The sequence below is a fragment of the Papio anubis genome, chromosome 12, assembly GCF_008728515.1.
Source record: "Papio anubis isolate 15944 chromosome 12, Panubis1.0, whole genome shotgun sequence".
NCBI classification, from domain to species: Eukaryota; Metazoa; Chordata; class Mammalia; order Primates; family Cercopithecidae; genus Papio; species Papio anubis.
In genome coordinates this window covers 66,809,799-66,826,091 of record NC_044987.1, presented here as the reverse complement: position 1 = coordinate 66,826,091, position 16,293 = coordinate 66,809,799, and the positions used below count along the sequence as shown (strand labels likewise).

Below are 16,293 nucleotides of genomic sequence, written 5' to 3'. Positions count from 1 at the left end.
ATGGAATTGTAATTTGCATTTGAACAAGATGCCTGCATGATTCTCAAACTTGTTAAAGTTTGAGAAGCTCTGCTCTACAGTGTTGTCACATCATGCACTCCACAAATATTTACTGGATTTTCTCTGTATCAGGCTAGGAATTGGGAGGGTTAAGGACCAAGGTCTTTGACTTTGAGAAGTTCACAGAACCATCAGTCAGTCCCCTGCTGTGCCTTCAGACCAAGTCCAGACTTCTGCACTGGACAGCTGGCACCATTTTCCAGCCTTATCACCAGTCTTACTGTCTAGCACTCAACATAAGAGCCAAGTTGGACCACTGACCACTTCTCATGGTGAGTCCATGCCTGCCTGCCCACACAGTTGTCACAGCCCAGGCCACACTCTACCCTTTTCTGCCTTGAAAAACGCAGGAGGGATCCTTTGAGGTCCATCACATCACCCTTTCTTAAAATTATCCCAGATTTCCCACTCAGATGAAAGACAGGAATTCCCATAACTTTGTTCCTACCGTCTTCATGTCATTGATCTCATTCCACTTAATCTTAAAGTCAAAGCGCATCTCCTTTAGCTACCCAGTAAAGAAGGCATCATGATGGTAAGCAGCTTGTCTCTCCAGTAGCAATAAGCTAACAACTGTCACATCACCAAATCTTAAAATAGTATTACTAATAATTGAAATATGTTAAATAAAACACGGATATATGCAATCAGTGAAAACCTCATCAATCATCCCCATCTCCCACTTCAATGTTATTTAGATATTAATTTAAGCAAAGTGCAAATGGGTTGCCTCTTTTAAGCCAAAGAGAGAAATAATTTCTAAATTAGATAACTTAGTTTTCCATACACCTATAATAATGAAAGACTGAATATGCTGAAGATGAATTATGTCTAAAGCCCACTACTTTTCTGTAGTTGACCATTTAACTTCACATAATACACTATAAAATTTGAAAAAAACTTCAGATTTGTATTATAATCAATTAAGAAGGGGTTGAGAAAGGAGAGAGATGAAGAGAAAGACAGAAGAGAGATGAAGAGAAAGACAGGAAGTAGACCAAAATATAGAAAAAGGAGACGGATCTATACGAATTATCCGGTTGCTCTAAAAGTAAAATTATAATTAGATTCGTTTTTTAAGAAGATTAAACACTGGCAAAAATGCCTGTCTTAATCCTACCCAAATGCTGGAAGTTCTGTTCTCTAGTTATATAATCTTATTTTCATCCGAAGAAAATGTACGGGTCTTAAGTCTGATGTGATGAGGTGAAGAGGAGCCCACTTTTAAACAGGACCGTCCCCATCCTGAAATCTATGGGGAGTCAGTGGTTTTAGATTTTGAAAAGCGTGCTGTATTTTTGCACTTACACTACAGAACTGGCTTTAGCCGAGGCGCTGCATCTAGACACACGCTGTGTCCAACAGAGAATTGCCTGGGCTGGACAGACCTAAAGCTTCCGCAACCTCCTTAGGCTCCCTAGTCCACGCAGCTGCTCCCCGGGCTGAGCAGGGCTGAGACGCGCCGCACAGAACTCAGGGACCCCACCTCCCTGCGCATCTCCAGGGCCACGCTGGCACCTGCAGGAGTGCGGACTGTCCGCTGATCCCAGGCAGGGTGGGGTGGAGATTCGCAGCCAACCCACAGGAGTTCTGCCCTCCTCCCAGGCTTCTGGCCAGTGGAGTTGCAGAAGGGTCCCCGTCCTCGAGCCTGCGACATGCTCCGGGGCTCACGGAGACACTGACCCACACGCCCCCGTGGTTCGTAGCTCTGGGGGCGCTCCACTCCTCAGGCAATGCTCCCGACGGGGATCCCAACCCCGACCGCGCGGCGAGCCCGGGGTGTGGGGAAAGCCCACTGACCTGGGTGCGGGGCCGCGGCTCCTCTCCGGGCGGCTCAGGTGTGCGGGCCGCTCCCGTGTCCCTCCCACCTTCAAACATGAGAGCCCAGAAGCGAGCGACAAGCCACCGGCCCACCGACCAACTGCCGGACCAAGCGCCGGACCAACCAGCGGACCGACCGCAGCGGACGGGGCCGGCGCCCACGTGACGGGGCGGGGACCTGAGGGAGGCTCTTCCTGGAGGGCCGCGCCCCCACCCCGGGACCTGCCACGGGGACCACCCTCTCGGGCACCCGCTCCCTCTCGGGCACCGAGGAAGCCTGCTGGGACCCGTCCGCCAGAGTTCCTGTTCCCCGGGGACCGGCCTGGTCAGCCCCGCCCCTTAGAACCTGCCTAGTCCCCACCCTCTGGGCCGCGAGTCCCGGCACCAGCCCCGAGTCTCTCGGCGGACCGCGCCCCCTCCCGGGAGCCCCGCCCTGCCAGCCGCACCTCCTCCTCCGCACAGCTCCGGTTGCTGGGAGGCCCGGGTGGGTCCCCAGCGCTCTGGCTGCCAGTATCCTGGGCTTCTCCAGCCCTTCAGCGCCGTTCTCCGGTCACAGGGAATGAAAGCGAGGAAGAAGGAAACTGTGTCGAGAATTGCGAAGGGAGAAAGCATAGAAAACCCACATTAGAAGCACACCCAGAGCAGCAACCCTTCGAAGCATCCCGACTTCCTCAGGCCGCATGGGATCCCAGCAAAACTGAGGTGGTCTCTAAGCCGTCCTCCCTAAGCAGGTCGGAAAGCCCCGAATCACCCCAGGTCCCACCGCGCTCCACTCGCGACTTGGGGTGGTGGAGGTCCCTCTAGTGGTTGGCACCAAACAAAAGTTCTGTCTTGCGAAGAGCCGAGGTCAGGAAGCATTTCCCTGTGCCCAGCACCAAGGATCTGGGACCTTAGGTCCAAGGAAAGCGTTGGCAATGTCTGACCACAGGAATGGGTTCTCGAACTGGGGAGGACTGAACGCTGGAGACCTGGTCCAACGCCTACCTCCAGTGTGTGGCCTGAACCCGTTTTGGTTGTACTGCTAGGCTGTGGCCCTGCCCAGGCCTCCAAGGACTGGCTGCTGTTAAGCTGTTTAAAATCCCTGTAGGCCTCAGATGGCAGCGACACCAGGGACTCTGGCATAGTCCCCAGCTCTGGCAGGAGTCACCACAGCTCTGGCCTTTAGTTCTCTACAGGCTGGAGTGTCAACAAACTCCACAGGATACAACTTTTTCGAACCAAATTTACCCTCGCGGTCTGAAGTGACCAGTGGGCCCAGGAGACTTTTACATGTGAACAGAACTTAAGCCACCCTGGCAAATATGAGACGTGTGGTCACTGCAGGAACCTGGCCAGCAGCAGACCAAAGCACAGCCAGCAGGGGAAGGCTGGGGCCCGCAAGAGTTGTGTTACAACAGGACACCCTTCAGTTCTCTTTCACTTCCTTAAAATAGCAGCAGAGAGGCTTTTGTAGACCGAGGCTGCCGCAGTTCACAAGAGTTCGTGGCTGTTTCCAAACCCCACACTTTATTGCCCTAGTGGACCCACTCCCTTATCTCAGCCCCCAGAAACTGCTAGCCTGTTCTTAAAACGATACAATTACCTTTTTAAATGTTCTAAGTCACCGGCTCTGGAGCTTCTTTGCACTTTGGAACCACATTGCGGGAAGGGACTTTAAAAATACTGATGTCTTGATTCATCCCCAGAGGTTATGATTTAATGGTCTTGGGGGTACGGCCATGGCATGAGGACTCTTAAAACTCCGCAGGTGATTCTTATGTGCAACAAAGTTTAAGAATCACTGATGTAGATCATGTTGATGTCAGTCTTCACTTAAATCCAACAAGACCCCAGAGCTAAAAAGTTCACCTGAAAGAAACCCCATTCCCAGGCCTGCATACTGACCTGTCCTGGCTCACAAGAAGCAAAGTGGTCCCTTAACAGGGGCTTCCTGGAGAAAATGTCTTGACCTAAAAGAGTGATTCAAGCTGCAGGGATTTAAGGTAGCTACCAAGGTGAGTTGTTAGGGGCAGATGTGCCCCGCAGAGCTGTCAATCAAATCATATCCCAGATGGAATCTAGAAAGCACATTTCAGGCAACCTCTCCTCTGTGCCTCCAAAGGAACTATGGTTGCAGGACTCACTCCTATTGATAAATCTACCCCATTATCCTCTGTGAGGCAGCCTACATTGCTTATATCTGTGAAATAGGTGGGTAATAGGGCAGGTAATATCACATTTATTTTATTCATACCTGTCTCATTCCACAAAGGATATGGGCTCTCTGTACCCTTCTGTTAGAACTGTGGGTAATTACACTGTATCCATGGGTTGAGTAATTCCCTTTTGCCAAAGATCTACTCAAATGCTATGGAAAAAAACATTTTCTCTTCACTGCCTATGGTCCCAGCCTGGGCTTGGCAAAGACAGGAAAACAGCTGCAAGCACACAAAGCAAACTGTCTCATGTGACCAACCTGGAAAGAGAGAGGCCTCAGCACGTGACACAGACTGGCACCACAGCCTGCACTTGTGACTTGAACTTAGCTGAATTGGACAAACACGTGGAAAACACTGAGGAAGCCCCTGTCAAGAGGCATGCTGCCCTCGGTGCCACAGGGCATGCCTGCTGTGGCAGAGTCGCTTGCCTGCTGTATGACTTCTGTCCAGATTCCAGAATATTTATTAAGGGCCTCAGTGTGTTGGAAATCATTCACTGTAAACCTAACACAAGCAGCACTCCCAGAAAGCTTTTATGCTTAGGGTATGTGGGCAAATATAACCTGATGGGGTTATTTGCTCAGTGTCACTTTTATTGAATTTAAAGCAAAAAGAGAGAAACAGAGGACAGCAAGACAAGGGGAGGCTAGAGTTGGGGGTCCTCACTCTTAGACTAGTTTTCTGGAGGAATTATTGTTTGAAAGGCCTATTGAAAGGTCTTGCACAGACATGAAAACTGGCTAAAGGGGCAGACTGTTATTTTTAAGCTGAAATGATGAACACATTGACTATAAGAGTAGGTGAACAAACATACATATTTGATGTTTCCTTGGGCGATGGAAAGACTGGAATTTGTATTTTCTAGCTGTATCTTTCACTTTGTAATTGTGTTACCTAAACTCTAGAATGACAGCTGTAAAGACTTGTGCATGTTTCACAAGGGTGAAATGAGAATTAAATGATGTGCAAACACTCTACACCTGGAAAGTGGTTTTCAAATGTTAACATTTTCACTTTATTATTACACCTGCCTAGCTTAGTGGAAGGACAGGGCTAGGGGAAATAGAGGTTAGACCTCAATAAGATATAGTACTTTAAGCCAGCTGTGGTGGCACATGCCTGTAATCCCAGGTACTTAGGAGGCTGAGGCAGGAGGATCTCTTGAGCTCTGGAGTTTGAGACCAGCCTGGGCAACATAGTGAGACCTTGTCTCAAAAAAAAAAAAAAAAAAAAAAAAAAAAAAAAAAAAAAAAAAAAAAAGAAAGAAAGAAATATTAATAGTACTTTAGTTGGGCAGTGAAAATAGGAGAATATTAATAGACATTTGAAAAAGAGGGAAGAGCTTCAGCAAAGGCCAGGGGAGAGAAAAGCCAGTGGTGAATATTAGGGGCTGGTATATAACTCTAATTGTGGGAGGTAAGAGGGCAGAGTTACAGTAAATGCTGGGGGGGAGTAAAAGAAAAGGCTTGAAGTAAGCTGTATCAGAATGTGGTCAGCCTTGAGAACCAGGAGGTTTGGGGGAGTAATGGACATTGTTGAAACTTTTCTAATGATATGCTCTTGCTCTCATCTAAGCTCTTGGAAGATACCTAAGGCAGTGACATCTGGGTAAAGATGCATATGTATTTCCACTTCTACACACTCTTCCTGTGTGTGATTAGAGGGATACTATATTGTGAAGGGGCTGTAGCCTCACTGTCCTGTAGAACAGCTGCCAAAGCCACAGTGCTCTTTCTCCCAGCTGTAATGCATTACTTCAGAGGCAGCTTTCTCTTTGTCTGGAGCTTGTAAATGATTTGGTTTCCTTCATTCCAGGCATAGAGCTGCTTATCTCTGGGGTTGTAATGGATCATGGAGTGACTTCTTGGTCTCTTGGGGAAGAACAAGTTGGGCAAGTCCTCCTCACTGATAGTGCCCAGTGGATCATAGACACAGGTGATGCGATGAGGGCCCTGGCCCCCAGTGCGGTAGACCACATAGAGAACCCCACACAAGAGGAATGAGGCTTCAGCATCCTGGCTTCTGCATGGGGTATCCCATGAATGCTCCACTCCCAGTGTGCCCGGCTCAATCTTTGTGAGAACCAAATGGCTATGAGTGCCTGGCCCGGAGTGGATGGCCCAGAGCCCATGCTCATCCACAGCCAGGTCAATGTAAGTTGAAGGGGAGTGCTGGTAAACCAATGCTCGGCCTACCCCTCCTGGGAGCAGCATTCGATCTTCCACAGTCCTCTTCTGCAGGTTATATTTGATTATCTCATTAGAAGTCGCTTGGTTGTGAAAAAATAGAAAACCTTTGTAGATCACTTGGCCTGTTCCCTGCCAGGAAAGTGTTAGGATTTGCTTCCGGGGAGCTGGCTTGGTGTTATCCTCCATGAATGCCCGTATGTTTGCAAATTCCCAAACAGTGTTGTTTCTGGATCCAATTAACAAGTACACCTTTGGAGAGTTATAGACAGCATCTTTCATCCAAGAGCCATGTGTGTCCATCATCTTCTTCACTATTTTCAGAGACTTTATGCTCATCAGCATGTTGTCACAGCCTGGCCAAACAGGAGAAAAAGGAGAGGTTACTTTATAAACATGAGCTGTCTGCTTTCTGGAAGGCTCACTGTGCTTGGTAAATCTTGTTTCCTTTCAGGTTTAATACTGGTAGGGAATATTTTCAGTTCTACTGTGACATGACAGTCCTTAGAAGAAGAGTTTCCCTTGGAAAATCCTAGAGTGAAAATGCAACATAGGCATGCATTTTGTTTCCTTAAGAAAAAGGGCATTTAAATCCCAGCAAGAAGCTAAGCCCATTCTTTCACCTCCTTATTTTCACAGATTGTTTTTTCCTTAGTGTCTATAATAGTTATTGTATATAGATCAACCACAATTCATTGTATGACTCAATGAATGAAGAATAAATAAATGGTCTCTGTTAAGGGACTTGCTATCCAGTTCTAAGAGTCAGCATTTTATTCACTTCAGGATATTAACAGCTATTTGCTGTTTCACAGACCGTGTTCACTGTCTAGAGCACTTGGGATTGACACAGTGAGAATGACTTAGGTGTGAAGACACTAATTCAATTCCATTTACCACGATTTTATTGTACTGTGTACTTAGGTTACAATGTTTCCAGAATGGTTCTAAGTATGGAGGATAAAAAATACAATATCAACCCCACGCCTCGAGGAGATTATCTCCTAGTGAAGGATTCTGACCCTTAACATGACTACAACATTATAAGAGCTCTATTTATTTATTCATGAATGTATGAATGAATGCATATAGTTAGCAGACACCGGATACCTACAAGGAGCAAGATAATGAGCGAGGTATTATGAGCTGGGGTTATGAGTATAAATTGGGCGTGGTTCTTTCTATTAAGTCCAGGACTAACTAGAATATAGGGAGTAAAGTGGAATTTTAAGAATAGAGAAAGGAAATGTCATTTGATGCAGGGAAGAATCTGTATTTGATTTGGTCCTTGAAGGATAAATGGAGTTGAATATTCAGAGAGGAGTGGAGAAGCATTCCAGACAGCAAACAAAACCACTTTCAGGAAAGTACTCTAAGATTAGGTAAAGAAGTGTAGAGTTTAGACCAATACAAGCTAATGTTTGATGTTGCTTCAAACTAGATATATAAAGCAAAGTACAGTTGACCCTTGAACATGAGTTTTAACTGTGCAGATCTCATTAAAATGTGGATTCTCTCCTGTCTCTGCCAGCCCTGAGACAGCAAAGCCAACCCCTTCTTTTCTTCCTTCTCAGCCTACTCAGTGTGAAGAGGATGATGAGGATACAGACCTTTATGATGATCCACTTCCACTTAATGAACAGTAAATCTATTTCCTTTCCTTATGATTTTCTTAATGACATTTTCTTTTCTCTAGCTTACTTTATTTTTAGAATAAAGTTGCAGTGCTCTTTCTCCCAGCTATAACGCATTACTTCAGAGGCAGCTTTCTCTTTGTCTGGATTTGTAAATAAGAAAGGACCAGATTAACATTCACAATATGTGTTAATCGACATTTACCTTATCAGTCAGTCTTCTGGTCAACAGCAGACTATCCGTAGTTAAGTTTTGGAGGAGTTAAAAGTTACACATAGGCTGGACACGGTGGCTCACACCTGTAATATCCCAGCACTTTGAGAGGCTGAGGTGGGCACATAACAAGGTCAGGAGATTGAGACCATCCTGGCCAACAGGGTGAAACCCTGTCTCTACAAAAATTAGGTGGGTGTGGTAGTGCGTGCTGGTAGTCCCAGCCACTTGGGAAGCTGAGGCAGGAGAATCGCTTGAACCCAGGAGGCGGAGGTTGCGGTGAGTCAAGATCATGCCACTGCACTCCAGCCTGGCAACAGAGCGAGACTCCATCTCAAAAAAAAAAAAAAAAATGTTGCACATAAATTTTCAACACACAAGGGTCAGCACCCCTAGCAACCACATTATCCAAGGGTCAATTATAGTAGATTGAAGCCATCTCTATGCCTGGAACCTTAAGGGCCAGGCTAAGGAATTTGGATTTTATTCCATAGATGGAGAGATACTGAAGTTTTTGAGCAGGAGTGAAATAAAGGCTGTCAAGACTGTTCCACAAGGTTAAGCTAGAAGTCCTGTGTATGATGGACATTTGGAGTGAGACCAAAATCAGGGAAATCAATTAGTAGATTATTTCTTTAATCCAAATGGGATGATAAATGATCTAAACTGGAAGAAAGGAGAAAAGTGAAGTAAAATGAAGGAGTTACAGTTTTCTAGCTCCTCAGTGCCACTTCAGGCTACTATTCTTCCCACCTACAGCAAAATCTCTTCCTTTTTAGTATTCATGCTTTGTGTCTCATGCTGTCAACTCCTCCCAGTCTAAATCATTGGCAATTCTCCAGGACACTACCCTATATGCATGGAGCATGTCCACCTCTTCAATTCCATGGAAACTTACTTTTAAACCACATTAGCATCCTTCTCCAGGGTTATACTCTGATCTCCCATTCCCAACAACTATTCCGTATCTGAAATCGAAAACCCCAGTATCCCACTCACCATGGTTATTCTTCCATTCCTCACTCCTTTGCTCATGCCTTCCAGTCCCTTGGCCTCTACTTTCTCCCAGGTCATCAGCCCTCTCTTGACCTTGCTTTCTTTCCTATACAGCCTAAACCACTGTAATAGCTCTCTCACTGGCATTCTCACCCATCAACCCCTAGTTATGCCACAATATCCACCCAACAAAAGTCCCTGGCCCAGAATGAGTTCAAACATCTGCCTTGTCCTGGAGTTGAGTGTTGATGGAGGAGAAAATCTCACAATGGTGTATATTGGTGCCACTAGACATAAGGGGTCTCCAGTGTCAACTGAGCCCTAAATACCATACTGGTCTTCATGGTTAGCCCACCATCTTCACATAATACTAATATCTTCCCTACCCCGCCCCACCCATCCTGCCCTGGCCAGTCCCTTCACAAACAGCAGATTAATTCCTTTGAAAAAACAAATACCATTAGACATGAACTCTTTTCACTTCCTGTCTCCTCAGTTATAAACTTTTCTTTACTTGTTCCCCTGTTGCTACCCTCACACACATCTTAGAAGAAACTATGTCATTTCTCCTGTCCAAGACTAATACATTCACTTGTACTGTGATCTCATCTTTTCCTGGCTTCTTCTAGACTTCCTTGATGAATTATCCCTTTTCTGTTATCTTTAATCTCTCCTTCATTACTAGATTCTTAGCCTTAGCTTATAAGCATCTAGCCTACATTAAAACAACAACAATTCACCTTCAACTAGGCACCTTTTTCTAGTTGCTTCATTATCTCTTTCCATCATTTTATAGCCAGCTTCTCCTACAGAATAGGCTATACTCTGTATCTACATCTTCACCTCCCATTCTTTTACTTCACCATAACTCCATAGAAATTATTCTTTATAATGTTACCAGGAACCTCATAACTGAAAACTCAAATAGATATTTTATGTCCATATTTTACTTGATCTTCCTGGAGCATGGTCAGTTCTTCCTCCTTGAAGATTGATGTGAATCAGGATAAGATCAGCTCTACTGGTCATTTCAAGAAAAGTCGGTCATCAGTTCTAATTTTGGACTTTTTTTTGGAGACAGCTTTTTACTCTATTAAACAGGCTAGAGTGCAGTGGCATGATCTTGGCTCACTGTAGCCTCAACTTCCTGAGCTCAAGCAATCCCCCCACCTCCTCCTCCTGAGTAGCTGGTACTAAAGATGCATACCAACAGGCTCAGCTAATTTTGTTTATTTTTTGCAGCAATGAGGTCTACTATGTTGCCTAGGCTAGTCTCAAACTCTAGGACTCAAGTGGTCTTCCTGCTTTGGCCTCCCAAAGTGCTAGGATTATAGGCGTGAGATACCACTCCCAGCCAATTGTGGACTCTTGTTGAGACTGCCTTATCAGGCCATCTGTTGTGAGGTGAGCAATGTCATGGAAGCAGGGAGTGGTGGTCTTGCTAGGAGCATGAGGAAACTTGCAGGTCTACCGCAAATCCTGCTGAAGTTTCTATTATGGGTAGGAAAGAGTAGTCTTAATAAGAGCATAGGAATCCTGGGCCTCCCTCATTGACTTCTGGGTGTGAGGTGGTGGAATGATAGTTAGATAGAGTCTTTAAAGGACAACTGAGCACTCTGAGGAGCTCCTTCAAATCCTTTGAAAGGCTTTGGTATAAGAAGCTGGATGTGGACCGGACACCGTGGCTCACACCTGTAAGCCCAGCACTTTGGAAGGCCAAGACAGATAAATCACTTGATCTCAGGGGTTCAAGACCAGCCTGGGCAACAGAGTGAGACCCCATTCCTACAAAAAAATGCAATAATTAGCCGGGTGTAGTGGTGTGCACCTGTAGTCACAGCTACTCAGGAGGCTGAAGTAGGAGGGTCATGTGAGCTCGGGGGTAGAGGTTGCAGTGAGCTGAGATCATGCCATTGCATTCCAGCCTGAGTGAGAGAGCCAGACCCTGTCTCAAAAAAAAAAAAAAAAAAAAAAAAAAAAAAAAGTTGGATGTGTCAGCAGGTTGTCATTTTCTTAATCAGTGTTTGGGTTCTTAAAGCCCACTGAAGGTCAGCTGGAGTCATAGGACAAGAAACAGAATGAAGGAAATAAGACTGGACAGGAGGAAGAGAGATACACAGTGAGATGGGTCCCAGAGGTTCGGAGGTAAGCAAGCATGTTAGCAAACTGCTTGTTATATGCCAGCTGTGGGCAGCAGTCCTATCACGCTTTCCATATGACTATCACACTTTCTCATCTCCCTGCAAGCCTCCATCATACCCTCGCATGGAGATCTTCCCACTTACTCCATGAGAAAGTAGAAGCAATCCTAGGAGAACTGCACCATCTCCTGCCTGGACTACTATGGCAGCAGTCTCCTATATGGTGTTCATGCCTCCATCCTTGCCTCCCATAGTCCAATTCCCACAGCAGCCAAAGGCATGCTTTTAAAATGTAAGTCATATCATGTCCTGTGTCTGCTTGAAACCCTCCATTGGCTTCTCATTTCACTCAGAGTGAAATGGATAAAGCTTGGGTCTTTACCTCCAAAGCCACATGTAAGCTGTTCTCCTATTGCTTCTCTCTCTGTTCTTCCACTCCTTGTCCCCTACAACTTCTCCACCTTGTTCATTTTTTTCTACCACACTGACTTCTGCTATTTCTCAGATTGTACCAAACACACTCCTGCCTCAGGAACTTGGCACTTTTTGTTACCTCTGCTTGGAAACAAATATCTACATGGCTTCTTCCCTTGCTGCCTTTAGGCCTGTTCCAAATGGTCCTTGATCATTTAGACCTTTTCCCATTACCCTATAAAAAAGGCAACCCTCTTCTCCAGCTCTCCAGGGACTCCTTTACCCTAGATCATTTTTCTCCATAGTGCTTATTTTGTCTGACATATTATACATTTGTCATTAGCATATTATTGCTTGATTCCCCTCAATAAAATGTAAACGCCGTGAGAGTATAAGCTTTGTCTTATCTGTTTCATTCACTACTGTATCTCTTGTTCTTAGAATAGCATCTGGCATATAGTAGTTCCGTATTTTCTGAATGAATAATGGATTTTCAACAACCAAATCCATCAACAAACTGCTCCTGACCCTGCATTCTCTGCCGTCCTTCTTGCGTCCTTGACTTTTGCAGTGGATCTCTTACCCTTTCACCTACTCAAGAACTTATCACCTGAAATTATCTTCCCTTTCCTACCTCAGTAGTCTCTTCCTCCCTATTGGATCATTCAGTAAATCATCCATCCTGGAAAAACCTACTAGCATGGCCCCATTTCTCTATTCCACTTTATATTAAAACTCCTTGAAAGAGGCGTTTCCTTACTTCCAATGATCCTCTAAGCCATTCTAATCAGACTTCAGTTCTCTACTGGTCTAAACTCTGCTGCCCATTTTTCTGAATCAGTCTCTGTCAAGGTCACCAACAGCCTCCATGTTGGCAAATCCAAGGGTCAATTCACAGGATTCATCCTTATCAACTTTACAGCCGAATTTGATTATTTGGTCAATATTTTCCCTCGAAACTCTTTCTCTTCCTGATTCTGGGATATCCCCCTCATGTTTGTCCTCCCATCTTTCTGGATTGTTTTTTATTGGTGTCCATTGCCAGTTTCTCCTCATCTTCCTCTTTTAAATACTCTATCCTCAGGCCTCCTCTTTTCTTTGTCTACAATCACTTTCTAAGTCATTCCATTCTATCTCTGAGACCATGGAAGTTCTAAATAATGATGAATACCAACTTTGTATCTTCAGCCCCTGTCTGGATATCTACTTAGTCCCAAACCTATTTATCTACCTGCTTATTCAATGTCCCTACTTGGATATCCTCAAACTTAACCTGTCCAAAGCAGAACTCTTACTTTTGTCCTCCAAACTCTCTTTCTCCCTACTTTTTCCATTTCAGGCAAGATCCATAAACCAAGTTTCTTACTTAGAAATCCCTGATTTCTTTCCTTCTATTCTCCAACACCAGCAAATCCTGATAGTATAACTTCTCTTTAAATTATAATGTCACATAAGGCCAGGAGCGGTGGCTCACGCCTATAATCCTAGCACCTTGGGAGGCCAAGTTGGGCAGATCACCTGAGGTCAGAAGTTCAAGACCAGCCTGGCCAACGTGGCAAAACCCCATCTCTACTTAAAATACAAAAATTAGCCAGGCATGGTGGTGCATTCCTGTAATCACAGTTATTTGGGAGGCTAAGGCAGGAGAATTGCTTGAATCTGGGAGGCAGACGTTGCAGTAAGCCGAGATCGTGCCACTACACTCCATCCTGGAGACAAAGTGAGACTCCGCCAAGAAAAAAAAAAAGAAAAAGAAAAATTATAATGTTACATGAAAATACTCAAATATACATCTCACTTTCAACCTACTACCTCTTTTTTCCCTGGAATCCATTCATCATCACTTTTTGCCTAGACCACTATAATAGTCTCTACTTTGTCTCCCTGATTTTATTCTTACTTACGTAGAGTTAGTATGTTCTCCATAAAGCGGTATGAGTGATCTGTTTGAAAACATAAATTATGTGACTGGCCTGGCTAAACCCTTTCTATCATATTTAAAATAAAATCCTAAACCCTTGCCTAAGGAATCTACATAACGTGGCCCCTGCCTTTCTCTGTGACTTTCCCTGATACCTTTCTCCCCTTGCTCACTGTGTTGTGATTACATTGGTTGTCTTCCATCCTGCCAGGATGTCAAGTGTGATTCTGCCTCAGGGCTCCTGCACTTGCAATTTTCTGCCTAGAGTGCTCTTTTTCTTGATCTTCCCACAGTTAGCTCCTATTTAGCCTTCGAGTCTCATTTTCAATATTATGTCTTTAAGAGGCTTCCTGTGACCACACTATGTAAATATGTCCACCCAGAAATTGTCTACTCTAGCCCTTTTCTTATTTCCTTGAGATTGCTTATCATATTCTTAATTATTTCATCTGTTTTATTTACTAGCTCATTGTCCTTCTCTCCCGCTCCCAGGCTTCTAGTCTCTGCTCCTTCATCTTCATGGATAGTGTCGTGTCCCAGTGCCTAACTCAGTGAGTTGGGGGTTCGTAAATATCTGTTGAATGAATTTAAAAATAGTCTCATTTAAGCAGATATTATTCTAAAGTCTAAATATTACTGCACTTCCAGAGTTCTGACTGCAGGCCCATCTTAAGTAAATAATAATTTGTAAAGTACTTTAAAGCTTTTAAGATACTTTCAAACCCATTATTCCATTAAAAAATCTGACCCAAGGTTTTCATGAAGGGAATACATGGCAGAAGTGGGGGTGGGAGCAACCCTAGCTGGGAAGAGCTGAGTCTCAGGAAGTCAGTCCTTTCAGTGGTCATGACATCACTGGCTGTTCCCAGGGACACAGTGGCCTTGCCTGGCTGACACTGTGGCCACAGCCAGACTTGGAGGCAAGCTGTAGAAGTCTCTCAGCCATCAGCTGCCCCCATGCTCCCCTGCTGACATGGTTCATCAGCCTGAGGGGTTGCTTTCTTGTGGCCTCTGGGTCAACATTGTCCTGGGTCAGCCTGGGTTATAGGAAGCCAAAGCCCTGGGGAGTGTGGAGAAGTCTGGGACAACAGGGAACCTTATGCATTGCAGGAGCAGCTAACAGAAGGACCCCCTGACACACTGAGCTACTGGGGTCCATAGGCTGCAGTGCAGAAGGATGGGGAATGATCTGCCCTGTTTGCTAGGGCCACCCCTCCACCTGAGCCCGAAAGAGCTTTCTTCATTTCCCAAGCCTAACCTGTCTCATGTGAAGCTTCTGCTCTTCCCTGATTCTATGCTGATTACAGAGGATGAGTAAGGGTTTAAGCCTGTGAGTGACCATAGAGGACTTTTATGGGGTAAGAGGGAAGGTCTATTGGCTGTGAGAAAAGCCCAGAAGCTATTCCTATTAAGGAACAAGCACAAGGGCTAGAGAAGTTAATAAATATCCAACAAATATATCTGACATATAGTATGCTTGGTACTGTGCTAGGCACTTTACATTAACTAATATAATTCTTTTTTTTAAGTTTTTAAACATTTTTTATTTGATTATTTTAGAGATAGGGTCTTGCTACGTTCACCAGGCTGGTCTCAAACTCCTGGCCTCAACCAATCCTCCTGGCCTTGGCCTCCCAAAGTGCTGGTATTACAGATGTGAGCTACCATGCCCAGCCCTATATAATTATTATTTTTTTAACTTTTTAAAATTTCTATTTTTAATTGACAATTATATATATTGGTGGGGGATACTATGATGTTTTAATATAAGTTTAAAATGTAGAACTCACAATTCTTACAATAAGCTTAAGTGGTAGATGTTTCAATACTCATTTTCCAAATGAGAAAACATTAAGGCCTGTATAAATTACCTGGAAAGGTCACACAGCCATAAAGGGGGATGCGGTCCTCTGATTTCAGTCTGAGCTGGGAGGCAGCCAGTCAGGACCCCTCCAGCCAGCCCCAAGGGCACAGTGATGTGTATGTATGTATGTGGAGGGAAAGGATGAATAGCATCTGGGTGTGCAGAAGGGTGGATGAGGGCAATGGGCTCTCTGGGACCTAGTCACAGACTAGGGGCCTTGACTAGGAAGCCCCCAGCCTTCCCATCCTTCTTGCCTGAAGAAAAGCCAACAGGCTTGCAGCCCAGCTACGGAGGGACTGTGTCTAAGAGCAAGGTCTATTAATGTCTCTCCCATAATAAAATGTTCATTTAAAATACAGTAGAAATGACTGGGCCCAGTGGCTCATGCCTGTAATCCCAGCACTTTGAGAGGTTGAGGTGGGAGGATCCCTTGAGTCCAGGAGTTCAAGACCAATGTGGGCAACATAGTGAGACCTCACTCCACAAAACATACAAAAATTAGTTGGGCTTGGTGGCACACTCCTGTAGTCCCAGCTACGTGGGAGGCTGAGGTTGGGAGGATCACTTGAGCCTGGGAGGTTGAGGCTGTAGTAAGCTGAGAGTACATCGTTGTATTCTAGCCTGGGCAACAGAGGGAGACCCTGTCTCCAAACAAACAAACAACAACAAAACAAAACAAAACAATAAATCAATCAATAAAATAAAATACAGCAGAAACCAACACAAACTGCTTATTTTACCCTCTTCTTTTCTAATGCAGAACCCTTGGAGAAGTAACACAAGAGTGGATATATGGTTTTGGTCAGGGAAACATAGTTCTGGAAAAAAAAAAAAAAAAAAAAAA

General features: G+C 44.8%; 2 protein-coding genes across 12 annotated transcripts in view; both read right to left on the bottom strand.

Moving 5' to 3' along the window:
- Window positions 1–5,310, bottom strand: part of PPFIBP2 (PPFIA binding protein 2) — a 151,746-nt gene extending 146,436 nt beyond the window's left edge. For 10 of the 11 annotated variants that reach the window (XR_004177470.1, XM_031653282.1, XM_031653276.1 and 7 more), the window contains exon 1: window positions 1,861–2,255. The gene's annotated coding sequence lies outside the window, so the exon portion shown is untranslated. Of the gene's footprint in view, window positions 1–1,860; window positions 2,256–2,327 lie in introns of those variants that run through there. The other variant, XM_031653277.1, reaches the window with a different exon arrangement.
- A 5-nt stretch (window positions 5,311–5,315) lies between these two features.
- OLFML1 (olfactomedin like 1) overlaps window positions 5,316–16,293 on the bottom strand; it is a 28,825-nt gene continuing 17,847 nt past the window's right edge. The window contains exon 4 of the mRNA XM_009186686.4: window positions 5,316–6,621. Coding sequence (XP_009184950.1) covers window positions 5,831–6,621 — 791 coding nt within the window. The 3' untranslated portion in view covers window positions 5,316–5,830. The remainder of the gene's footprint in view (window positions 6,622–16,293) is intronic.